Source organism: Nyctibius grandis, chromosome 3 (assembly GCF_013368605.1).
Source record: "Nyctibius grandis isolate bNycGra1 chromosome 3, bNycGra1.pri, whole genome shotgun sequence".
Taxonomy (NCBI): Eukaryota; Metazoa; Chordata; class Aves; order Nyctibiiformes; family Nyctibiidae; genus Nyctibius; species Nyctibius grandis.
Genome location: NC_090660.1, coordinates 45,040,120 through 45,066,699, shown reverse-complemented (window position 1 = coordinate 45,066,699; position 26,580 = coordinate 45,040,120). Strand labels below are relative to the sequence as shown.

The 26,580-nt window shown below is 40.1% G+C and overlaps 1 protein-coding gene across 6 annotated transcripts in view; it reads right to left on the bottom strand.

Moving 5' to 3' along the window:
• The window catches only part of MBP (myelin basic protein), a 123,870-nt gene that overhangs the window by 45,532 nt on the left and 51,758 nt on the right, over nucleotides 1–26,580 (bottom strand). For all 6 annotated transcript variants that reach the window (XM_068396321.1, XM_068396316.1, XM_068396323.1 and 3 more), the window contains exon 3: nucleotides 19,771–19,861. In XM_068396321.1, coding sequence (XP_068252422.1) covers nucleotides 19,771–19,861 — 91 coding nt within the window. The remainder of the gene's footprint in view (nucleotides 1–19,770; nucleotides 19,862–26,580) is intronic.

The window sequence follows — 26,580 nt, the reverse complement described above, 5'->3', positions numbered from 1 at the left end:
GCCCCCATTTCCAGCCTCTGGCATTCCAACAATGCAAAATCTAACGGTGTGTTTCCTGATTACAAGTAGCTCAAAGGCAACCGTCATAGACTCTCCTACTGGGATGAGCTGGAAGAAGGGGAATGTTACCAGACTGTCCTACAGCATCAGTGGTATCGTCTGTGTGAATGGGCCCTGTTAAAGATACCTTCGTTAGTCATCTAATTTAAAGTAAAGCAGAGTTTTACTTCAGAACTTCAAAGTTGGGCAGAGTAATCCAGCCCAAATAGAGCACAGTAAAATCTTGAATTCTGCAAGATGGTGCCTCAACTAAGACTACAGAGCACAATGGTGATGATAATTATTTATTTGCAAGGCAGTGGAAAAGGAAAAGCCAAGCGTAGAAACATCTTAAGCTCAAAACCACTTCTACTTACTTGACATCATGTGCTTCTAACACAAAAATAGGTTTAGCCTTCATCTTGACCCACAAAAAACTACTTAAGTTCCACTGCAAGACTCTCTGCCTTAATAAAACCTAGACTTCAAATTTAATTTTTAGCAAAATAAAAGAACACAGGAAATTCACACCAATTACTTTTCTATGAAGAAACGTTTAACATTTATACAGTTGAACAAAGTTCTCATTAAATCAACTGGCTCATTAGAGTGCAGACTACAAACGTCTCAATCAACGCAGAGCTCAATTTCAGACAAAGGAAGCTGCAAGCACCTGTCAGCCTGATTCGGCTGGATTTAACAGCACCGAGGGACTCTGGAGCAGAGCAGGACATAATACGGATTACATGCAGATAACAGCTGGTATTGGATTTTTCTGAACTAGTAAGAGCAAAAGGTTTGGTGACAAACAAGATGCTTTAAAACTACTATCAGAGCAAAAAACTCTCTCGAAGTAGTAGCATCACTAGGAAGAGCTAGTAAGGACAGATTCCAGACAAAATAATAGATCATATCTGAAATCTAGGGCTAAGACTGAAATTCATTCCCTTTCCTAAAAAGTACAGACAAACCCGAAGTATAGATAAATAGTATAAATACAACAGTAAAAAAATGTTTTTTGGTCTGAAGATGGTAAGCTTGCAGCATCAATCTAATAAGCAGAGAGAGAAGGGAAGGGGGGGAAGCCAGTAAAACTCTAACACAAGGAATATCAATATTACTTTGAGGCCCACTTCAGTGGCTGAGAACTAGCAATTATGCTTAAGATTATACCCTTTTTTTGAGATTTTAAGAGGGCATGGGCACTGCACCAGCAAAAAATGTAAGCATGTGATCTTAATTTTAAACAAATGCAATTTACAATCTTCTACTTTTATTTATCTAGAATGAAAAGATTAGGTAATATGAACACCTAAAAGAACACAGAGCGCATATATATATATATATATATATATATATGCCTGTATTTATTCTACTGCTGTCTAACTGTGCAGCACTTTTGTGCCATACAAATACATGTTTGTACGTGTATTTTTGTATGCACACATACACAACATAAGAAAATCTTGGCATTGTTATTAGTTTTCAGATTCAAAGAAAAGAATACCAAAACTGAACTGATTTACTTAACATTTTTAGAAGTTCCCAGGTTAGCTAATTCCTTTGACTTTCAAATATACACATTCAACCATCGTACACTGGCCAAATAGTCTTTTACATGCTTAGGAGATAGATGGCAATCAGTACTGCTTTCTTAAAGCTTCAGTTTTTCAGGGATGCCATGTGTTTGCTAAAATCTTTTAATAAAGTTCTGTTAATAACCATAAAACCAAAATAACTTAGTTCATTTTATTAGTAGAGACTGAAGTGGCTCAATCATAGTAAGTTAAGATCTGTGCACTGCAAGGTACAAGGCATTTGTGGCTTATGAAATGTACTTCAGGAAGCAAATACTTCAGTGGCATTTTTATAGCAGAAGTATCGTCTTTTCCCACTGGCATAATTTTACTTGAAAATTGCTGCTATCTAAGCAGCAAATAAACGCCCTCTGTCTAGTAAGCAGATTAGAGACAGCAGATCAGATTCCAATTTCAACTGAGATTTAGATTTCTATTACTTGTAAAACAAATGAACCATTCAGTGATGATAATATTTTAAGTTCTGGAAACTGTGACCAACTTCTAACAGAATTTACCTAGATTAGTATTTATAATCTATTTTGCTACTTGGAAAGATAGTACACTTCCATTGATTCTGACTCTGTATCTTAGGCCCAAAATCTGGTTAAAGACTCACTGACTACAAGGACTTTTATCAGGAGACAGTATGATTTGTTACAAGAAACTTTTCAGAGAAACTTTCTTTTTCAAGGACATCCTGTTGCGGAAGATGTCTTGAAACTCGATTAGAATTTGTTATTACAGCAGAATGGTCACAACAGCCCTGAGCAGTGCTATTAACCCAGGTCATCTCACCAGTATTCACCTCTGCAAGCCTGGAATATTTGTGGGCACGTGGTTTGCAGCATCTCACATGAAGCATATATCCTCTCAGCTTATTACAAATAAGGAGGGGCATTTGTCCTTTTAAAAATCAAAAAAGAAAAATCTAAATAATTTTAAAATTGACCCTTAACATATGGACTTTTTTTTTTTTTTCCTTTTTCTGATGTTCACGGATGCAAGAAGAGAGATGGACCGGCTAATACTGTGTAGTATGGTTGTAGTAACATCCAGGTCACTAATCAAGCTCGCCAGAAGGAGAACTTTGTGTGTTTGCAGGTAGGGCAGCTGCTAGAAAGCAGCTGAGGTATATTTGACCCCTGGCAGTAAAGGAAGACCACAAAGAGAAGAGAGTAACGAAGAAAAAGAAGGAACCAGCCAGACAGAAGGATGCAAACACAGCTAAAGAAGGTCTCGCAAAAGAAATGGATCAGTAGGTGAGAAGAAAATACAGGGGAAAAGCACAGGGAAAAGACTGGCGGTAAGCAAAAGCAGACAACAGCAGTAAAATAGCATAGTCACACACTGGGAATAAGTCACAGTAAATAAAAAGAACACTAGGTTGGAGAAATGACCCAGAGCATAAGAAAAGCACAGTCGACAGTACAGGTTCTGTTTACACCAGGAGGATTTTTAAATGGATTAATGCAAGCAGGCAGAGCAGAAAAGGGATTGAAAAAAGAAAAAAGCACCAGGCAGGTGACATCTTTGCAAAAATCTATGGGTTAATACGTAAAAAATCTTGAACACTTATTCATGCAGCAGCCTATTCCACTAATACCAGGGATCTGGCAACAGATAAGGTTGCATTCCTTGACTGCCGAAGTGGTTTAATTTGAGATCGTTACAACGAGGTAACATATAAACTCTGACTTTTCTCCTCCGAAAGAAATCATGGCAACCAGCGATCCTATTGTGCTTTGTTGTTGCATAATTGTTAAAGAAATGCTTTCCGATGCCCTGTGAGAGGGGGTACTATCTCGAAAGCTCAAAGGGATTGTTCATTTGATCACTAAGCACAGTGTTATTCTAACCACTCATGAACGCAGAGAATGCCTCTATTCTTATGTTCCCCTGAGAGTTGAGATCATCTGAGATATGTCGTCTATCACATATAAAGGCTGAGGTAGAACTGCATTTTACGTGAAGGCTTTTCACAGACCTGGAATTTCTCTTTTGCATTTTCAGATGACAGCTGAATTTGCTGACCACAGGCTAATTTAGAAGGTGTGAGAGTACAAGCAAACCTTTACTTAAGGATTTCAAGCTTGAGAGCTTGTGCGTTGAATGGTGAAGCAGTTTTAAGAATGACAAAACAGATACAGATGTGTTTCTAATCCCCAACCCATCTGTCTCTCCCCAAAGCCACAGGCAGAAACCTGTAAATGCATTTGATCCAAGGCTCTTAGTACAAGCAGGTACTAACACAGGAGACAAAAAAAAAAAACCCAAACCACTTCAAAACACAAGGAAAACCCCTACACTTAAACCCCACACATTACACTAATGCACCATCATACATTACATTATGCACCATCATAACGGCTGAAATCTTTCCTTATATTTCTCAGGTCCTTCAGGGATAAGGAGTGGTAGGTTATCTCTACATCCGAGTCCTCCTCTTGGGATAGTTCTGCTTTAGAACGACCTTTCTTCTGTGATGGGTCTGCTTTAAAATGACGATCAAGGGAACCCCCATCTGTGTCGGGCCCTGACTCTGCCTGAGAAGGGCCCTCACCTGGGTCACGTGATGGCTCTGCCTTAGAAGGCTCCGAGTCATCATCCTCCTCTTCACGAGCCGATTTCTTTTGGTATTTCTTCCTGGTTACAGGAGCAATTGGTACAGATTCATTAGATGCTGGGGTCTGAGTAGATGCAGTGGCTGTCGTGGGAGTGCTGAGACTCGTTAGAGTCTGAGTAGCTGCAGTGGCCATCTTGGGGGGTGTAGCAGCTGTGGTGCAGGCTGCTGAGGTTTCAGTGGATTTAGTGGCTGTAGCGGCAGCACATGCTGTAGGATCTGAGGTGGCTGCACAACGCCTACAACTGTCCCTGCACCGATATTTAATCTTATCCCACATCAGAAACACATTCAGGACAACCGAAAATAAAAACATGCCACCTAGACAGCACCATCCTAATTTCACAAAATCTAGAGGAATCAGCTTGGCAGAAAAGGAGAAGGTACTATTTCCTGCAGTAAAACTGGAAGTGTAATCATTAACAGAATCAGCTAAAGGACGCCTGGAGCGTGCAGATGAAGTCGCTGCTACTGATTCGCGATTAAAACTGCCCATCATTGTGTCATAGAGATAAGAGATTGGAATAGTAACTGCCCAGTTTATCACAGCATAAATCAGTATCAAACCCCATACCAAAACAATACATTTCGACCAGCGCCCACTGCTAAACTGCATGTAAACATTCATAAGAAGCAAACAATAACACAGTGCCCACGGCAGGTAAGGCATCATTGCAATACTCAACTGTGAAAGAAACTCTATAAAAAGACGAGATAACACAGTACTCAAAAATGACATCAGCATCTTCACTATCTGTTTTATTTTCCAACCCCTCGTAAATCTCAAAGGAAGAAATCTGATACTCTCTCAGCTGAGCTCTCCAGGTCTCCTCCCGCCGGAGCTGGGATTCGACTTATCAGAGGAACCTGTTGGAGCTTCTCTTGAGCCCCAAGTTGGGCGCCAATAAATCTGTCAAGGTTTAAAGCTGGGCTGGCGATTAAACCTGCAGCAGACGCTCTCTGTTAACCCTCCCCCCCCCCCCCAAAGGGAAAGGGAAAGGGAAAAGGGAGAGAGACTTACGGGTTGGAAAGTTAAAACAGTTTTAATAAACCTATAATAATGAAAAAGAGTATAATAATAATATTGGAATAATCAAATATATACAAACATATACACAAAACCAAGATCGAGCTCCCCCGATGTCAGCAACGTCACCACCAGCACTGCAGGGCAGGCTCCGGGAAGGCCCAGGCTGGGCCTAGCGACGGTCGAGAGCTGGATTCAGGGATGCACGGATCGGGATCGGGGGCAGCAGGAAAACAGTCGGAGTCCTCCTTGGACACCGGCCATAGCAGAAAGAGCAAGAGGAAGCCAGAGCGCGAGACCCTCGTGATCCCCCCGCTTTATACCGAGAATGACGTGTATGGGATGGAATACCCTCGTTGGTCAATTTTGGGTCACCTGCCCTGTCCGCTCCCCCCTGCAGCTGCGACCCCCCTTCGGCTTTTCACTTGTAAGCAGTGAGGAATTCAGCAGTGACCTTGGTTTCTCTAAGAAAAAGTACAGCAAGAGCCTTACTGCACAACATCCCTACCGGTGCCTCAGCGATAACTACAAACTTCGAGCGTTATCAGTCCTGGAAGCAGACACTGTCTGCAAAACATGTAGTTAGTTTCAGAAAGTGCAGTTACTTAGAGGAGACTTAGCTGAAAGTAAAAATCACCGAAAGGAAAATCGGCCTGGTTTAGGCCAAACCAGGACAGCTGCATACAAAGATAATGTAATCAGCAAAGAACAAGGTTACTCCACGCTGTCCTCTCCTACCACCTCCTAAGAATATGTATGAGTTTTTATTTCTGATCTCTTAAAATTTCTTTTACAATATTCCATTCAAGCCACTAAGTCTTGTGATGCACTTTAATGATTCTTGAATTGTTTTGTTGAAAACATTGTTTACCAGTAATCTCAAAAATTAAATGCCCAGCCTCTCATCCATACATATACCAATAAAAAAAAAAAACCCACCTCTCATTCATGCCACTTTAGCACAAGTAGCATATAGGCAAGAACTTGAACAGGTACTATGTGCCAAAATCTATGGAAGACTGATGCACTTTCCAACTCACACTTCAGAGAGTCAAGGAAATTGCCTATGCATCTCCACTGTGTGCACATTGCTGTTCTCTGAACTAACAAACAAACCAGCCTAGACCCTATTTGGAACTAAACAGATGCATCTACAGTGCACATAAGGACATGAAATTCCTCCCCCTAACCTGAGTTGTACTTTTTTCCCCCCCCCTCTGTGGAAAACACAGCTTACTAGCATGATTCCTTATTTTTTGTATAAATAATATCCTTAAAATAAATGCACTATTGTAACCACATTTTTAAGGTGGTCTGAGGGATTGTAAAAACGTACACTTCATGCAAATAAACTGCAATTTTCAGAAAGATGTGACCTTGTTAAAAGTTGTACAACCAAGAAATGGTAGGATATCTCACTCAGATGAAAATGTCATTATTTTGTAGATATTTTTTCTTTAAACGCTATAGGTCAAAAAAAATTACACCTTTCCAACGTTGTGAGAAATGCCAAATCAAGCTCCTTTTTATTCTCTAATTAAAAATACTTCCTCAAATAAATCTGTTAAAGAGGTTATATTTTTATTTAAATCAGAATATTTGAATTATGAATCTGGCCCTTAAAATAAAAGTCTTTATGTTGCAGTGCTGCATCACAACTATGTCAACATAAGCAGACTAATAAAGATGGTGGAGAAAATGCTCTAATTTTAAATAGCTCCCTATGTCCAACTAGTTTATATTCAGCCTTTTCCCACACTTCATTCCTGATAAAGAACATGATTATGATTCTCTGAAAAACCCAGGGAGCTGACTAGAAAAGTCAGATATTTGTATATGTCAGTAGTGATTTATTACAAAGAGGTCAGGAGTCATGATGACTAGTCAAAGCAGTGTGTGATTTTGAGTAACATGCTGATTTCAAGACATTTAATTCTGTTTTCTTGAGGGGGTAGCTCTGCATGCTCTCTTTTTCTCATTTTCTTTTTTTTACTGGAATCTTGAAAATAACTTGCAAGAACATTCAGACTCAGAAATCTCGTAAAAGGTATCTTAACTTTAGGTAGTGCTAAAAAGGGTCCTTTTGCAGGGGAACTAAGAAAATACATTAGAACAGGGCTCGTATTTTCGCTGCAGGAGACATTTGTAATCAGCACATATGTTAAACAAAAAAAAGGGGTGGGAAAAATGTAACGCAGGAACTAGAAATACATTTTTCACCCCTTATAATTATTTAGAGTTGAAAGAAAAATTACAAGTCAATATAAAAAGATGGTTGATGAGAAGGGCTGGAGAGAGAAATAACTTAAATATTTGCCTTCAGGGAGAAGTCACTAGCATAACTATATTGGTACAGGTATAACATTGTATCTGTAACTGTCCAGAGCAGAAACAGCACGCAGAGAGGGTGCTAATGGAGCACATATTGGAACAGAATAATTGTGCTGTTGTGCTTCTGCTACTGAGTTTTCCGAAGTTTATCCTGAAACTGCAGTTCATCTGCAAAAACTAGAGCAATTTGATTCTTGCACTACAGTTAGAGAACAACAAATTCCTTGGTGCAAAAGTAGTTTGCCTGGCAGAGGTAGTACTTAACTCTTGAGAAACTGGAATCGGCTGTAATGGGTGCAGAGCAACTTTCTTACGGTCTTCCCATTATGATTACAGATCAATAGGCTTAGTGAGGTCCTAGTCCTCAACCAGATGCTTCTGCAGTATGAATACCAACTGAAATAATGCTAAAAATGAGTGTGCACTTGCATTATGGTACTTCAGCAATAGAGGAAAAAAATCATGTTCATCATGAAAATAACTAGAACAGTTAGAAAGGAAAAAGAAAAATCCCAAGCACGCATACATTTAAAAGTCTCACCTCCTGGGCTTCTCACTTTCAGAAAATCCTTTTCATTAAGTTCAATCCCATTGATTGCTCCAATCCACGTCCTGAAAACAGGCCACTAAATACAAATTACTCCAATCAGGTGAGCACTGATTTTGAAATAGAAGCCAGACTTACTGTTGCTGGCGTACGGAAACAGAGGTAACACCTCTCTGCTGGTGCCCAGGGGGATTTGTCACAGAGGGAAGAGGGGAAAACAGTTATTTTGCCCAATCTTTTGATTCTCACTTTAAGCCCAGATCCACCAAAATATCTGTCAAAATCTAGATAGTATTTCAAAGTGTTAAAGCATATTCCTAATTCTAGAGAAGTTCCTCTGTTTCATTTACCATCGTCCCTTTGTAGGCTGTGCAGTTCACAATGATGTTGGCCAGCCACTGATCCCTCACAGCAAGGGCGGAGTAATTTGGTGGAAAAAGAAGACGGAAGCTTTCATGTTTTCAGGGGTCTTGATAGTTTTTGGTTGAGGGTTTTAGTTCAGCATGGATCTTGAAACAAATTTGCTTTCAGATCTTCATATTGGAATTACATATTTTGAAACAGCAGTAAAATTATTTCAAGAAATTTTGGCAAATACACTGAAATAAGTAAACTTTCAGAATTTATATCTAATGCTGAGTAGGGGACTCAGACTAAAATTAGGCTTGCTGTGTAACTGGAAGTCACACATCTTAAGTTTTCCATTTCATCCTATTTTGTAACAGATTTCCTGTGTTGACAAATACAGCAGGAATGTAATACCATAGCAATAAAATCTGGAGACCAAACAAGAGGGTCTGGTGGTCATGTTAAGGATGGCCAGTTTATATATGAGATTAAACATGACACACAAAATAAAGGACAGCCTGAAAGAAAGTAAAAGGTAACAGAATAATGCTACTAATGTGGCAAAGTCCTGCTCATGCCATAACCTTACCTTACAAGAAGGAAATACTGGAACATTTTAGACCTGATGAACAGGTGAAGCAGAAGGACACAAAAACATACCATGTCTAGAACTAATCCCACCTGAAAAGGCTTTGCAAAAAATTCAGTCACGACAATAAATGTCAGAATTGCATTTAAAGCTTAGCCCTTCAACAGTTCAAGAATAAAATTCTCTTAATTCTCCCATTAACTTTGAGTTGCAAGACATCTGCAGACAAGAAAATGGAAATGTCTTTCTGCCTGAAGCTGCCTCAGCGGCGTGCAGTACGCCTGATGTGAAAGATTGCTTCCTCAAGCCTGCTAGCCGAGCCGAGGACTTCACGTACCACGGACCTAAGATCAGCATCTTCCTTGGTAGGACCTCAGGCATAACCACCACATAGCTCTGTTGCAGGTCCTGTGTAGATAAATCAAGGCAAATAGAGTCACCACATCCTGATAAACATTCAGGGAAGCCCACTTAGTTCAAGCAAGGAATAGTTTGTCAAATGTTTAAGTATCTATTTTAGAAGCATCAATATTTTCATTTTGTCTCCATTGAGTTCAGTGAAACCAAGTCTATTTATGGTAACGTTGCGTGGTGGCTTAGTTAGGTGTACAAAACTTATCAGTTTTCTTTCAAAAGCATATTCAATCACTTTTCCACAAGCAAAGGTTAAAAAGAAAATCCTATTACAGATCTTCCAGAACAGAAATGAGAACTGTTGTGAAATTCTTTTATCTGTAGCCAGTTTCTATGGAAGTCACTTGAGATAAACAGAGATTTACAAGTATTTTTGCAACAGCGTCCATACACATTTGTTTAAACAACTGAGTTTAGTCTTTAACATACTGATTTCTGCTGCAATCCTCCTTGTCAGCACTAGCAGGGACATTGTTAGTTTTCCACAGTTAATATCACACACAGCAGAAATTTTAAGATGCTACAGCAAGAAGGCTCAAAAAGGAAAAAAAATTCACAATGGATGACAGCTACTAAAAATCACTCAGACTAATTTAAAGTTTCTGTTTTGATGGAGATACTTTGTGTCCAGTAGAAAAATGGTTCTTTCTAATTAAGTGGGAATACTAAAAGGCCTAGAGAAAGCCAAGCTTTTAATTGGCAACAGGGAAGGGTAGCATAGGGAAGGCTCTAGAGAGGGAGCCTGCTCTGAACAGCACTGAAAATAAAGAACAGCATTATCATGGCTGTTCTCTGCTCCTCGCAAGGCTTGTAAGCGACTGCAGTCTTGTCGCCACCAGGATGTTTCTGTACAAGTACCAGTGTGTGCACACCAGTACATGCTAGTCCTTTTCACTTCTATTTTCCTCATCAAAAATAAATACCTCAGATGTGAATTTCTGCTCTGTGCCTCCTTGTCAGCACTTAAAGGGACACTGTCACGCCCATAAAACCGAACCCTTGCACAAGTGCTGCCAAGCTATGTATTTGAAGGAGTTAAGCCAAACCACAGTCAGCCTTCTTGAACAAATGTATAACAGAAAGCCATAGCTTTGAGGATGGATTGGATGTGCTGCCTGACATGGTACTGGAGCCCTGGAGTTTCACGGAGCTCCACGGTACAGAGATGGGAGTGCCAAGGGGAAGACGACAGATGCCAAGTCCTGCAAATTTTCATTCACTCATTCAAAAGCTCTGCATTCCTTCTTGCTTTCACTCTTCACCACCATTAGACTCATTAACAGTCTTGCGGACACAGTTGCAAATGTCATACATTAGGCTGAAGAATAATTTAGATTAACTCAGCATAGAAATAAAAATATTTTGTCAGGGTCACCACCAAAACAGCTTGCATGGAGTGTTTACAATATGCTGTCATTCTCTACTTTCATAATCCTTTCACCGTGGGTTTACTGTGGCTTGGCTCTTCCTTCCAGAGCTACACCCATCACATACCAAGTCTGATACTTTTGCAGAAGACCTGCTGCAGGATGAGAGGATGCAGCTGCAATGCCTCTCTCGCCACCCTTCCACACTCTTCGTGCAACAACTTGAACATAAGAAAATCCACAGCTTTTTTTCATACTCCAGTCCACCCCTTTAGTGCTGGAAGGACAGGTTGATGGATTTTTGATTTTTAAGCTCAACTCACTATCTTTATAGTTTTGCCAAAGTCAGTAGAGCTAATTACAATATTGCCAACGAACAAGGTTTAAATGGGGGTGTCAGTGGGAAGTACCACTAAGAAATATAGGCCAGAATTTCTCAGGCCTATCTGATCCTGACAAGGAATTAAAAGGAATTGAAATTTCACCCAATCGACAGCACACTGGATGGGAAGCACCAACTTAATACTGACCTTCTGTGTTTATGAGGTCAAGATCACAGAATCACAGAATGTTAGGGATTGGAAGGGACCTCGAAAGATCATCTAATCCAATCCCCCTGCCGGAGCAGGATTACCTAGATCATATCACACAGGAACGCGTCCAGGCGGGTTTTGAATGTCTCCAGAGAAGGAGACTCCACAACCTCTCTGGGCAGCCTGTTCCAGTGTTCGGTTACCCTCACTGTAAAGAAGTTTTTCCTCATATTTATGTGGAACCTCCTGTGTTCCAGCTTGCACCCATTGCCCCTTGTCCTCTCAGTGGATGTTACTGAGAAGAGCCTGGCTCCATCCTCATGACACTTGCCCTTTACATATTTATAAACATTAATGAGGTCACCCCTCAGTCTCCTCTTCTCCAAGCTAAAGAGACCCAGCTCCCTCAGCCTCTCCTCATAAGGGAGATGTTCCACTCCCTTAATCATCTTCGTGGCTCTGCGCTGGACTCTCTCTAGCAGTTCCCTGTCCTTCTTGAACTGAGGGGCCCAGAACTGGACACAATATTCCAGATGCGGCCTCACCAGGGCAGAGTAGAGGGGGAAGAGAACCTCTCGTGACCTGCTAACCACACCCCTTCTAATACACCCCAGGATGCCATTGGCCTTCTTGGCCACAAGGGCACACTGCTGGCTCATGGTCATCCTGTTGTCCACTAGATCCCCCAGGTCCCTTTCCCCTACGCTGGTCTCCAACAGGTCTGTCCCCAACTTGTACTCATACATGGCGTTGTTCTTGCCCAGATGCAGGACTCTACACTTGCCCTTGTTATATTTCATTAAATTTCTCCCCGCCCAACTCTCCAGCCTGTCCAGGTCCCTCTGAATGGCTGCGCAGCCTTCCGGTGTGTGAGCCACTCCTCCCAGTTTGGTGTCATCAGCAAACTTGCTGACAGTGCACTCTATTCCCTCATCCAAGTCATTAATGAATATATTGAGTAGAACTGGTCCCAGTACCGACCCTTGAGGGACTCCACTAGACACAGGCCTCCAACTGGACTCTGTCCCATTGACCACCACTCTCTGGCTTCTTTCCTTCAGCCAGTTCACAATACACCTCACAATAAAGGTAAACAATAGATGTTTACCTCTATATCCCCTTTTTCCCCTGGTTTCTGTCTTCTGCATTCAGATAAGAAAAAAAAAATCTGTGTTAGGATCTCTCTCTTATGGCTTGTGCTATGGGCAACCTAATGGAGCCTGGTTGCACAAACAGAGGTAATTATGGGGGCTAGACCACCAGCAAAGCGCCTCTTTTTAACCAGGACAACTGACCACTGAAAGCCTGAGGAGAATCCGTTTGTTTTACACAATTTTTGCAATAGGACATTATTCTGGCTCAAATCAGGTATTATAGATTTGATCTAGGAATTACCCAATGAAATTCTATAATTCTTATTATGCAGGAAGCCAAAGTTGGACACAAAAGGATTATCAAGCTCAGCTGGTGTTTCTGTATTCTCCTAACAGATTGTACAAAAACTCATTTTGGTTCTCCTCTAGCCATTGCATTAAAAAGTGAGTCACATCATAATTAAACTTTAATGACAACATCTGTTTCAGCTAACACGACAGAAGAGCGGTTGGCCCACGGAGGACTATTCTGCTTCTTGCTTCACTCAAACCAGAACTGAGCATTTATTCAGCCTCAACAAAACTGGAAATGGGACAACAGCAACATCCCAGCTACTTTCGCCCCAAATAAAGATCTTTCAGAAGCACTTTTAATTCATTTACAGATAAAATCCTGCCTTAACCGAACTGGATGGTACATAAGGATCAGTGACGGAGAACACTAAGGACTCTGTTTCTCCTGTGCAAACAGAATACTCCCTTGGGCCGCAGCCTGCTAACAGCACAAAGACGACAAAATACACTGGGAAAGGAGTAACTTGTTTTCATGGCTAGCTAATTAGCCAAAGGCCTCATATCACCACCCAGCAACATGTGACATTAGAGCACCCTTAGCCATCCTCACTTTTACAATCAACTACAATGTGTGCTCTGGATAACAATAGAATGGTAAATGCCTATTGTGCTTCTCCCCATCTCATATACAGACTCACTCTTACTGAATAAACAAGGCGAAAAAATTCAGCAGATCTTGTACACTGTATAGCAAGCATTAGAATAATGAATAAATCATTTATCATGATGATTAATTACAGCCAGCACAGCCCACCAGCCCCACACTGCTAAAAATGCAGCAGGAATCACTGGCTCAGGTCCCTGCCTATGCTAATGAATCTAGTAACAACTCTAGTCTCCAATGAAAGGAGATAAAACCAAACCACTGTTATGCATGTAGCTTGTACGTGGTACAGACGAGAAAAAAACGAAAAATCATACCAGATCAGACTTGCTAAAATGCCCTTAAGTGCTTGTGTGCTAATTTTGTGGCAAATATCAGTGCCATGCTAAAAGCAATCTTAAAGGTTTAGATACTACTGTAGAGCAGTACCTTAATTATAATGGCATTTTAACTAGTTACATGTCCAAGAGCTACTGCTACTGTTTAAGGCATCAGATGGCTGCCAGAAAAAAAATATGTTTGAATGCTACTGTTATGAAAAGAAAATCCATAAGAATGAGCCATAATCAAACCAACCACAGAATTAACACCAAAATGCAAATATCTATACTTTAGAAAAAGCTTCAAACCCTAAAATAACAAAAAAATCCCACCAGTTGGCCAGCTGCTGACTCTGAAGTCCTGTAGGTCTCTTTCCACCACAGTTCTCTACTCTTCAGCTTCTCTCGTCCAGGTGTAAACTGGGCAAGGTTCCCTACACATAGTTTGCAAAAAGTGTTTTATGATACCTAAGATCTTTCAAGAACAGAGTTTCAGCCCGACTTCTGAGATCCAACAACTGCACAAAAAATGCCAAGTGTTTTTTTGTTAAAATGTAAATCTATTCTTTCCATCTCAGAAGATTACTCCAGTCTTGCTGTTGTAATTTTGATAAAACCAGTGGTCTCTGGATGGAAGCAGACAGGTCAAGTCTTGCAAGAAACTGGGAACAGGAAAGAGATGGTGAAGGAAAGTGGAAATACATGGACTGTTGGAACAACATAATCATTACTTAGCTTATAATGAAAAACTACAGGAGACTAAATTCCCCCATTTGCCTCTCATGCAAGAGGGAATAACTGCACCATGGTAATAACATCTATTTTAGGACAATTTGCTGTCTCACCACATTGATTTTTCGTGTAAGCTTGCCATTATTTTGCATTAAAGTCATAGCTTGTGTCCCACAATTGATTGTGTTTACAAAGAGAGAAGCTTCCCAGTAAGAAGGTCACTGAACTACAATAACCCTGTCAGCAAGCTCCTGACAGGACCAAATCACCTCCTAATAAAGGCGTTGTGCAGCCAGGAGTGGCTAAATGCCTTCCAGCTCCTCCGTTTGCATTCTGCCACCTCCCTTTTTTAAATGAGAATCAAAAAGCAAAAATGAATACAAGAAAGGAGTGAAATCCATACAGACACACGGACTATTATTTTGGGATAATGGGTTTTATATACCATCATTAAGTCCCCAACTGAACAAAAAAATCCCCAAAACTGGTATCCGATACACAGCATCCACAAATTCCTACATGGGGATGTGGTGGGACTGCAGCAACCGCAGCTACCCTTGTTCTACCATGTTAAGAGAGGCCAACGGTGACCATGACTACATCTGTCAAACCGTTACAGATGGAAATCTTGTGGAGACAGAAGCTCCTCAACCTGCGTAGGGTTACACAAATATCCACAGGACATTCTATGTAGGACACAGCAGCAGGCATCAGCATAAGCAATGACTCAGAGTCAGTCAGGGTCGCCATGGAATTGTGCTGAATGTACAGTTTCTAGCTATATCCCCTTGCTCTGGACAGAAAAGATACCTCAGAGTGTACCCAGCACTGCAATTAGAAACAGCAGAATGATGGATGGTGCTGTGTCCAGTGTCACTTTGCCACGCTCAGAACAGAGCTTACCTTCTGCTTAAGTGAAAACAAAAAAAAAAAAGCTCTACAATTCTGATTTTTTTGGGGGGGGGGGGGGGATTTAGTTTTGCCTTTTTTATAAAAAGAAAACACACAAAAAAACCCACCAAGTCCCAACAACAAAAAAACCCAACACGCTACAAGTACAACTCCAGCCACACAATTTTAGAACTATCTACTAGATAGAAACGAAACTTTCCTGTTTGAGAAGATCAAGACTTGGGCTTTTCACTGCTATCAGAAAGGGGAATATGCTGTCAACACATGGCAGTTCTCCCATGGAGAATTTTTCCTTACTTGTAATTTTATCCTAGTTCAACCCTATTGGAAAAAAATATCAACAAAAATCTGCATTTGTCTTTCTCCAAGTTAATGCAATAAGGGATTGCACCAAAGGAAGGTCCAATTCTCCCAGTCAGAATGACAGGCAGTTTGGCCCCCTGCTCTTGCCTCACAGTTGTAGTGTAGCAACGGATCTAATAAACTTCTGAAAACTATCTCTGGAAGTAAGGTCAGCAGTCACCTCCTAATCCATTTCTTTAAACACATAGCACTCTACCTGGCAATTTTCTTCTCTCACTTGGACTGAGATGTCATGCACGATTGGTTTCTGACTACGTACTGATTGCAATAGAGACCATGTTGACTACGTGCAAGTTCAACAGAAGTTTGTAGCAAGCAAGACATTCTAGTTCCGCATCACAAATGCATATTCAGTGTATATCAGACAACAGAAGTCTGTTGGCTGTCACAAGAAAATCCTTTCAAAGGACAAACAAAACTAACTCTTGTTAATTCAGAATTTCATAGTTACAAATACCATTACTGTACAGGCTAGATTTCTTCTCTCCCACATCCTTATCCTTCTGCTCCATTTCTCCACTCTATCCTCTTATATAGAAAGTTCATCGCCTTTGAGAATGAGCTCTCAAACACAGGACATACCTGACTTGTTTGTTTGTTTCGTAAAGCAGCTGGTACGAGGCAGCTCCATTGTGGATAAGGACATTTCAGCCATACCCCAGTGTGAAAATTAATATTAAAGAGAAATGCAAAAAAACCCTCCAGAGTGGTAATTCCCAAATTCAACTCACATGAACAGGAAGAAGAAAACTAAGACATCCATATTCACTCAGAAGTAGTCCTCCACAGTAGCGGATCAATATTTACTTCTATTTACAAAGAGTGCTACTGGGTCTAGCAGATTTGCAAGATATCTCCACGCTTGGTTCTTTATCACCACAGCATTTTCAATCAATTTCAAAAAATGTTGAATTTTTCACTTCAACACAAAACAGTTTTGAAGTTTTGTGCTTGCCTCCAAAACTGTACCCAGCTGATACGGACTGCAGAAACCAAACTCAATCTGGAAGCAAGTATTTCCAAAAGAAATATTGCTGGATTCAAACAGCACAGCTCCCTCAGATATCTTCTGTATAACAATCTCTAGCAATTGCATCTATTCCATGCTGTCCACAGTACAGAAGGTTCCCCGCTCCTGATAAATCATATTGTCACCTGGTTCAAGACAATACTAACCTCGGAGATGTGGGGAGACAAAAGCAAAGCCAGAGATTTCTGTCTCCTTTGTGAAGGAACCTTTGACCTGGCAGTCCAGCCACTCTGATGGCCACCAGGGACTGGCAGTTGCTGCCACCGGGTGGCTCAGTGAAGAGGGACAGCCAGTGCTTTCAGGGGCACACAGCTCCTCTGCGCGCCTGCTGCACACCCAGGCACCCAAGCAGAAAAGGCAGGTAGAAGTCAAGAGGTTCTGCCCCTCTTTCTGAAGGGGGCTCAGTGGCTGCGCCAGGCAGGCACTGGCTTCGCTGCTGCCTGTGCTAACCCTTCTGTAGGGGGTGGCGTTGTCCAGATAAAGCTGGGGAAAGCGATCTTTGTGAAAAATAAATAAAAAAGGCACAGAAGACAGCGATCTATGTGAAAAGGGAAGGCTGTGCGGCACTCGCTCAAAGAGACAGAGCTATTTAAAATTCTTCAGAAGAGGGATTCTAGTCAAAGCTGAAGCTATAAATTAACCAACTCCTGGTGCATACTTGGTGCTCGTTATAATTAGCACCACTGGGGAGAAAGCAAGAAGAAAAAAATGAGGGACAGCTTGAAATAGATCAAGCCAGAGGGAGAATAACTGAGCAGGGTCTGTAATCTAATAATTTAAATCACAGGACAACAAACAACTCACCTAGGGAAAACTGTTTCAAGCTTATCATTTATCCCCTGTGAGATGGATCTCAACATCTTAAGAAATTGCCCAGAACTGCAGGGAAAGGGAGGTACATACAGTAGCATAATTCTCAGAGACATAAAAATTACATTTGCCAAAATTTCCTCTGTGACTCTCGGCGCATCTCACACTAACGTGGTTTCATTTGCATCTTCAGCCCACTTTGATTTCCTCACTTCCCCAGGGTGAAAATGAAGATTACAGACTCAATTTGCACCATATTTCCTTTTCTTTTTTTGCCATTTTCATAAAATTTTAAAAAACCCGAACAAATGAGACTTTCATTTGCAAAGCGGTAAAAGGGTTGATATATGACACTATAGTCTGACTGGTTTTGGAGTTGGAAAGAAATTTTCCGTGTGGTGCCAAGTTATTAAAGGTTGATCATTGGCTTATCTTAGATAAGCAGTTCAGTTCACAGATTTGGAACACCAAAACATTTAGCAATTTGTTAGTAAATCATTAATTTTAAGGAATACGTAGTACACTGCATGTCAACCTTCTTAAATTAGTAAAAGAATTTGTAGTGAGTGTATGGATCACCGGATAGTGAGTTTAAGCCTACTTCATGGTTTTTAATTCCCATCTTTTAAGTTCACAGCCCCCATATGGGCCACAGGCTTGACTAACTACTGGTTTAGTTCACTGGTACTTGGGGCTAGTGATCAGAATAGATAAAAGGTTTGTGTCCTGGGTTAGCCTGAGATTTTGCTGGTTGAAAGGCAGATGGAGGTCCTTCCTCTGTTGTCTCCATCCTTCTCACAGAAGGAAACCAGAGAGATCCAAATTGAGAAAGGACACAGTTTGAGATGCACATTACACTGTGCCATGGGGCTCTATAACTGGAAACACTGCATCTACTGCAAATAACTGGTGAAGCAGATGTAGAGGAAATAAGGTAATAGCCTCACCACTAAATTAATAAAGTTGAAACCTAGTTCTTAAGTCCACTTAAGTCCACTTGTGGATTCTTCAGATGCTGGCTTTATATGATCAGTGTTGGAAATATTCATACCAGGAATTCAGGCTCATGTGCCAATCACACTACATTATCTCACAGAGGAACGCTGATTTTAAACAAAACCAGTTTAAATGGTCACAAGCATTGTTTCCATATATAGTAAGAGAGATTTAATTATTCATGCTCCATTCCTTTTGTACCTTGAAAGAAAAAAAATCCTTACTGCATTCATAAATAGTTGACTTGTCCAAAATTGTTCAAGCTAGTCAGCCTTAATAAAGTCCACAACTTCTGCAGATTTTGAGTTTCCACTACAAAACATAATGGAGCTAAAGAATACATCAACTGATAAACTTTCAGTCTTGCTCTCACCTCTCCCGCATTGATGTTACACTACTACTTTTTAATTGGAGTTCTACTAGCAAAAAATCAACATAAAGTTGGAATAATAACGTTTGCCTGGCTCTTTTCCAAATCTTGAAGCAGAAGAAGGCCAAATACAGCTTTCAGATCAAATAATAAAACTACCAGCAAAACCTATACAGGAAGCAGGGGGAGGGAGAAGGAATTCACAGAAAACTATCAAGAGGGGCTCATCTAAAATCTAGGCCGCCAAGTATCCTCAAAGGTCATCTAGTCTATCCTCCTGCCGCAAGATGAACTACATTATATCAGCTTAAACAGTTACTTGTCTAACCTGTTTTTAAAGGCCAGCAATGATAAATCTCCACACTTTCTGGACAATGCACCCCAATGTTTTAGTATTCATTTTAGGATTCCCCTTACCAATATTTAATCAAATCTTTCTTTCTGCAATTTAAAGAATTCACTGCGTGTCTTATCCATCATGGACAGAGAAAAGTTTATTTTTGCTCTTACTGCATACATCTTTAGTTTTGTTGAAGACTTGCATTCAATCTTTCTTCTCTGTGGTAACCAACTGTAAATCTTTCTTCAGAGATGATTCATTTCAAACCTTTGATCCCTCTTTGTTTTCTTCTTGGTCCTTTCCTCCACCTTTCCAGGTCTCTGTGGAACTGTACTGCCCGCACCCAGATGCCATACACCAACATTAAATAGATCACAAGGACTTTGTGGGAATTCTCTTTTCTGAACTAACAGATCAAATAACATTTTCCAGCTATCTTGAATAACTCACCAAATACTTCATTATCCTCTGAAGACTGCTGTGTTAGTCTGGCTGCTTTCGGACTTTCTTTAGGTGCTTCTTCCACCTTGCTTTCAGCATTCTGTAAAACAAACATTTCTTCAGATTAGATCTTCCTCTATAGTTATCAAGCATAAACATTCTTCAAACTTCTTAATTACACACACATTATGTTCTTAATGAATATGGAAGCATTAACACAAAGGGTTTTAGTATCTTTACTATTTCTCATATAGACGTGGTTTTGCAAAATATTGAGGGAAAAAACCCTCAGAAAACACAGATTTTTTTTTTTTCCAGTTTGTTTTAATCTGACTAGAGGCCGTAAGATGGAGGACTAGAGAAGACATCTAAATAGGAGGGACATCTTAAAAACCATGACAGACTTGTAAGTTTCCACCTTTCCTCCTCATATTTCATTTTTTATTGACATCTTCCATTGTTGACTTAGTGAACAAAGAGATCAGAAGATAGTGCACAAATATTTCTCCTTACAGAGCAAAAGTGAGCTACACAGAGCTACTGTTGCTTAGGAGCAGCCCTCTTCAAGTCTTCAACGAACTTCTGTACTTTTTAAAGCACAAGTACTTATCTATTTCTGAAACAAATCTGCCAGTTAGCCACCTGGTGTTAAACTGAGCCCAGAGATAAGTCAACAGCTTCAGCACTTAAAATTGCCACAAGTCAAAGCATTACATTCCCTAGCTAGAAAAGACAGAAAAAAAGGTAACCTGTGAAACATTGAGTTTTAAATATTTATATTGCTACTACAGAAGAAAAAAAAACATGTTTTCAAAATTTTTTACTTTGGTGCTCAAGAGAAATATATACGCATGCTTGCAGCTATGCAGACAATAAACTGCACATGCAGTCAGCTGTTGAGCAATGGATATGACATGACTGATGCAATATTAAATATTACTGGAAAGTTGACTAAGCGTTGAGGAAGAAAAAAAAAAGATAAATGTAGTATGCTTATGCTTTTTAAAGGACAGGTATTGCTCTATTCAAGTACATGCTCATTCAGAAGACTTTCTGTGGTGTTTTGGAGAAATCACCTTTGTACAATTTATAAATTCTGACTTACGTTTTGAAAATGCTGCTATACAATCTGCCCATGAAAATTACTGGTTCTGCCCTCAGGAACGTAGCACACTTCCAAACTGTAAGTGGTCTCTTATTTCCCCTTATTAATAACCACACAGAATATATAAGATGACAGGTAGCCTAAGTCTGTCAACCTCCCTATAGAACACAGGAGTACAGACTTAGGGCATGTGAACTCAAGAGACTTTGAAGCAAAACAGCAAGCTTTGTCAGAAGAAAATGAAAGAAAGACCTCAGAAGCCTACTGGTGTCACACAGCAGCAGACAAGAACTAGAGAAATCAGGGAGAACAGGAAAGAAAGGAGAAACTGCTTCAAAGAAAGAAACACCTGCAGAAGAGAAAGGATTCTGCACTCCCTCAAGGTACCAACCTGAGCATCCCATGCAGCAAACCCATCAGCTATGTATCTCTCAAAGCTGAGGAGACAGACAGTTTTAGCAGATGCTCACCTCAGTTAGGATTAACTCGCGTCCCTCAGGAGGATGGAGGAACTCAGTCAGAAACCAGCAGTGGCTTTACTGGGAGACAACTTGCTTTGGGTAAACAACTTTGTGATCAGCACAAATACTTGAGCCCTGTCCCTACAGATATAATTTGTAAGTTGTGGAGCTACCACCCAGTTTGCAACGCATTAGGTGCAGTCCACACACACAAGAGACACATGCCAAGGTCCACAGCATCTGTACTGGTTTACAGAACCACTTGCACGCAGAGGCCACTGATTCAGTAAGCTGCATACTGAAGTTGGATTCTCCATCCTATTTTAGTTGATCTATAGTGAGCAGCAACTCAACTACATATTCTTTGTACAAAGAGACAGAAAACAGCCTCCAACTCTGAAAAAAAGCAGAAGAGGACATCTGCTACAGCAGAATGAGCCAATCCCAAAACAAAAAGCCGCTAAAAATTGTACCATCACGGATGAGACAAAATTCATACAATTAGATGATCAAACCAAGTTCAGGGCTTTCCCAAATGAAGGGGACAGCTGAACTCCTCATCAGACCTATTGCTCCAGGTTTTTTCAACGTAGTGCTTGTCAGCTCCATTTTCAAATGTATTCCATTGTATTCAGTGTATGGTAAAGCTGGTGGTGCAGAAGGAGAGGGATTGCTGTTGCCTGTGCTCTTGTTTCTCTTGGGAAATGGCTGAAAGAGTCTGAAACCTGCTGCAAGGCATCAAGAGCAGTAGCAACAAAACACTATGCAACAGATACTCAGCAGCATCTATGAAATGAGTTGTCAGTCCAAGTTCTTACTAGGGAGATGTTCGCATCTCTTACTTTAAAAACATGGTTTTGGCAGTTTCAGGGAAATAAGACAGACTGAGCCCTGAGATATTTTGGTTCGAGTTAAATCACTCGGGCGAACTAAACAGCAACTGTGCTATCTGCTCCCTGGGTAAGCCACAACATTAGTGTTGACAGATGTCAACTCCAAGATGCCGACAGGAAAGCTGTATGATATATCAGTCTAAAACATGACAACGCATGATTGGATGTAAATCTACTTGGCATGGCTTCTTACATAAAACGTAAACTTTAAAAATATTTATTTTGCTTTATTATTTACAGTAAAAAATTTACAGGACACATTATTACTGGCATATCTAATATTCGTATTACCAAAAACAATACAGGAAAAATCACTGCAAAAGAACAATGATCCAGATGCTCTAAAACAAGTTATATTTTAAAATAGTATTTTAAAAGACAAGGTTTAGCCAGTTGCTTAATCCTTTCTTCCAGTGTCCTAAAAATTCTTAAGTTTCTCTATCAATGAACAGAAAAAGTGAAAACACATTCACTTACACCGCCTGTGCCGAGAGGTATTCTTTAACTACAGTTATAAAGTGCTTGTGGTTGGTTATGAAAGAAAGGCCCTCTGTACACAACATAGTAAATGTAATTCCATCTAGCTCTTACTTTCAGGTTAAGCACTCAATGCAATTTCAGAAGTGATAGGCAAAATTGGTTTATTTTACAGTATATAATAGATATAAGAACTATAGATTACACCTGATTTTAGCACGAAGTAAATATTATATAGGCCTAAATCGACAAAAACTCACTCTCCCCAAAAAGTATCTCCTCAACCACCACAAAAATTAGCATTAAACTGGAATTCAAGTCAAGTTTCTTGAGATGAGATGGGCATTCCCAGTGTGCTTCGAACCTTCTCTGAACTCAGGCCTCCGACCTGTACTTCAGAAAAAGTGAGGAAGATGTGCCCTGTTCTGCAGGTGTTTTGACACTGGAAGAGAAACCACAGAGCACCAAGATCCCTACCAAAGCGCACTGGAGTTGCATTTCTTACACGAATCGGGTCACTCATGTTCCAAAGTACCATAAAACACTGAAGTTGCAAGCCAGCATCTACGGCATCATAACAGCTGGTCACAGACTGGAAGTACTTCTATCATTTTATAAAACAGTTACAAAATAAGATGTGCATATATACTGCATAAGCATATATATATATATGAATGTATACATATACAGCTGCTCTTATTCAGCCCTAATAAAAATTAGAAATTGAATTATAATCTGCCACAGTTTTGCAAGACGTTTTTGGCCCAGTTTCCCATTGTAGCTACTCACCAATGCCTTGCGACTCAGTTAGTCTGTTCTCCCATTATCCACCAAGTGAACACCACAGTCTCCATATTACACAACGTTTTAAAATTTTGACAGGAAAATATACAAATAACTGGTAGCTACAAAAATATTTGCAACAAATGAACAGCAATATTAAAAATCATGTTTTGGCTATATATACACCTATTAGTGCAAGAAGCAAGGTTATTTGTATTTTGCTATCAGTGCCTATTTAGATGATCTTTACCTAAATGAGAAATGTTAAAAAATACTGAGTTACAATGACCTGTGTTCTGCAGGCACTACAGTAACAGACCAGGCTAAGAAGTGCAGCGTATAACATTTACTGAAGCAGCTCAGTAACTCAAGATAACATAGGACTTGGACATGGAAAGTTGTACTCTGGAGCATTCAAGCCAGCTTCTTAACTACTTTGCCAGTTTTGCATACTAGTTAGGAAGGGCTTGTTTCTTTTCATTTAGCCATAAAGCTGTTACTCAATTACTTCATTTTGCAAAGGAAAGACACACAGAAAAGCTAAAACTTCTCCTCAGAAACCAAATAATTATTCAAGAAGCATTAGTGTTACATCTAAAGGAAAATAAAAAAATCCAACCTGAAGCAGAGATTCATGTTGTCTGTGCTCTCATTCCTGCCTTTTACAATCTGTTCTGTTTTCTTATACATACTTAGCTAGTACATGCTTAGCTCCATCCCTACGGCAAAAATAAAAACTCCCCCGAGCAAGACTACTGCCATCATTCAGAACAGGGTTACGCCAGACTGAAATTGGGCTTGTGTTGTCTCTACAGCTCCAAGCCCTTGAAAATGTCCCATGAACTCCTACATCAGCTCCTTCTTCAGTCCCCACCAGTCAAGAAAAGGATTCAAATTTTCCCATTAATTTTCAGATAAATAAAATAATTCAAACAGCAAACTAATCACAATCATTATCTCCAGTTTTCTAGTATACCTTATATTCTCAGTTTAATTTTCACTTCCACAGATTCTTTACATTCAGTTTCTAAAATGCAATACTCAAAATATCCTCTACTCGATAACTTCTATATAGATTAATTATTCTTATGTTCCTGTGCATGTGTCAAAATCTTATTTGAGATATAAGGTAAAAGAATGAAAAAAATGACAGAGCAATGGAAAGAGAGAGGGCTAGAGTTTTCCAAGGACAGTTTTCTTTTCCTCTGAGTTTCAACAGTACAGTGCTTCTGTTGCTAATGTCATCAATGGAGAATTTCAAAAGAAGTTTCAACAAAAGGATCCCATCACTAACCCCCAAGGCAGACAAAGGCGCTTTGAAAAAGGTTTAAGATGCCTCAAACACATTATCCAGGTCTTTGAAGAAATGCGTTCAGTCTATTTTAAAACCTTAAGATACTGAGGGGTTGCAGTATAAAAAAAAAAAGAATTCCAACTCAAAAATTTGCTACATTCCCCATTACCAGTTCCACACTATTTTGCTATGCGCCTCCCTCTATTTATCAAAGGCATTTAAAAACTGCTTCTGTTTGTGGAGAAGTTCTTACAAATTGGGTTAATACACAGGATATCTTGCCTTTATAGCAGTTCTGTTTCCTTTTGAGAAAAGGTTCCTGACCACACTGGGGTTCTCATATTTTATAACTGAACTAAAATCTCTGCAGCTCAGAATGTAACAGATAAAGACAACTAATGGAGCCACAGTATGGTACTAGTCAGCTTTTACTAGTCCATAAGGTATTCCCCCAATGCTGAGGAAGGAGGTTCAAGCACACGATAGGGAGACAACAAGTGATTACATTACTGTGTCCATACCACTGACACAGGCTAATTGCATTTGGAAGCAAGGTGCCAAAATGATAGAGGTCATTTGGGAAACAAAACAAAATAAAAACAGGACAGACAACCTTGTGCAAGAATCAAAGTTTTCCCATGAATACCATAAACTGAAAAAAACTCAACAAACCCAAACTCATGTACCCTATACATAGGGTCAGAGGAAAAGGAAAAGCTATGTGAATGACCTGTTACTCCTTAGACACTCTAAGACACGGCCAGAACCGGGAATTCTCATAAAACAGCAAGGAATTTGCAAAACAAGTTAAGACAAGACACAAAAACACGCTCCAGGTCAGTATTTTTAATTTGAAGCAAGAATCCTGTCACGTGTCTTTCATTCTGTGCACATTAGTCCTGAAACCGTACACAGGAAACCTGAACATGAACCACAAAATTCAGACGAGTACAGGCAGAGCTATGGCCTGGTATTTCCTCTACCAATCCCACCCCGGTCATACAGAGGAGGGCAACCACCACCGCATCAGCTGTACAAGCAATGCAGTAGCACACACAACACAAAACTGTGAAGATCAATATAAGCATCAAAACCACACTTGGGAACACACCTAGTTTTGATAGACTCCAGAACATTTGACCTGAAGCTTAATGTTAATAAAGCGCGTGTGCTGCCTGCTTTGAACCCAGGTGGTTTTTCTACAGTGCCACTGCAAACAGCACCTGGCAGCCACACGGATGGATGCAGCTCTTGACCTAGTGAGTCAAAGAGGAACCATAACAACCCTGGATGAACAAAACCAAAAATAGGCACTTTGGACATCAACCATAATAGCAAATCTCTTTTACAAAAGGTGTTTAAGTAGATTTCCAGAATAGTCTGGAGAGTGACAACTATCAATATGGATGCTTTCACAGTCCACTCATTACCTTTATCCTATCTAGACCGAGTGTTTGCTAATATACTTTCCTTTGAGCACTCATTTTAGCCACATTCTGAAGAAGTACAAATATTTCACTCTCTATTTTTTTGAGAAAAGGATGTGGTTTAAGTCATAAACACAATGTTGATGCTGCAGCCTCAACTCTCAGCGTATCTCCTTAAGGGCTTCATAAATACATTGAACAAGGGCAGTGTCTAACCCCAGCAGACTAGTAATTTTCAAGTGTCACCACCTGAGGTCTTTCTGAAGGGTAATAATAAAGAAGTGTAATAATAAAGAAGTGTACAAATGAAATCCTGTTTCCTTCTGCTAATGAAACCACTTCTATATTCTAGCATACTGATAAAATCTGAGAAGAATTC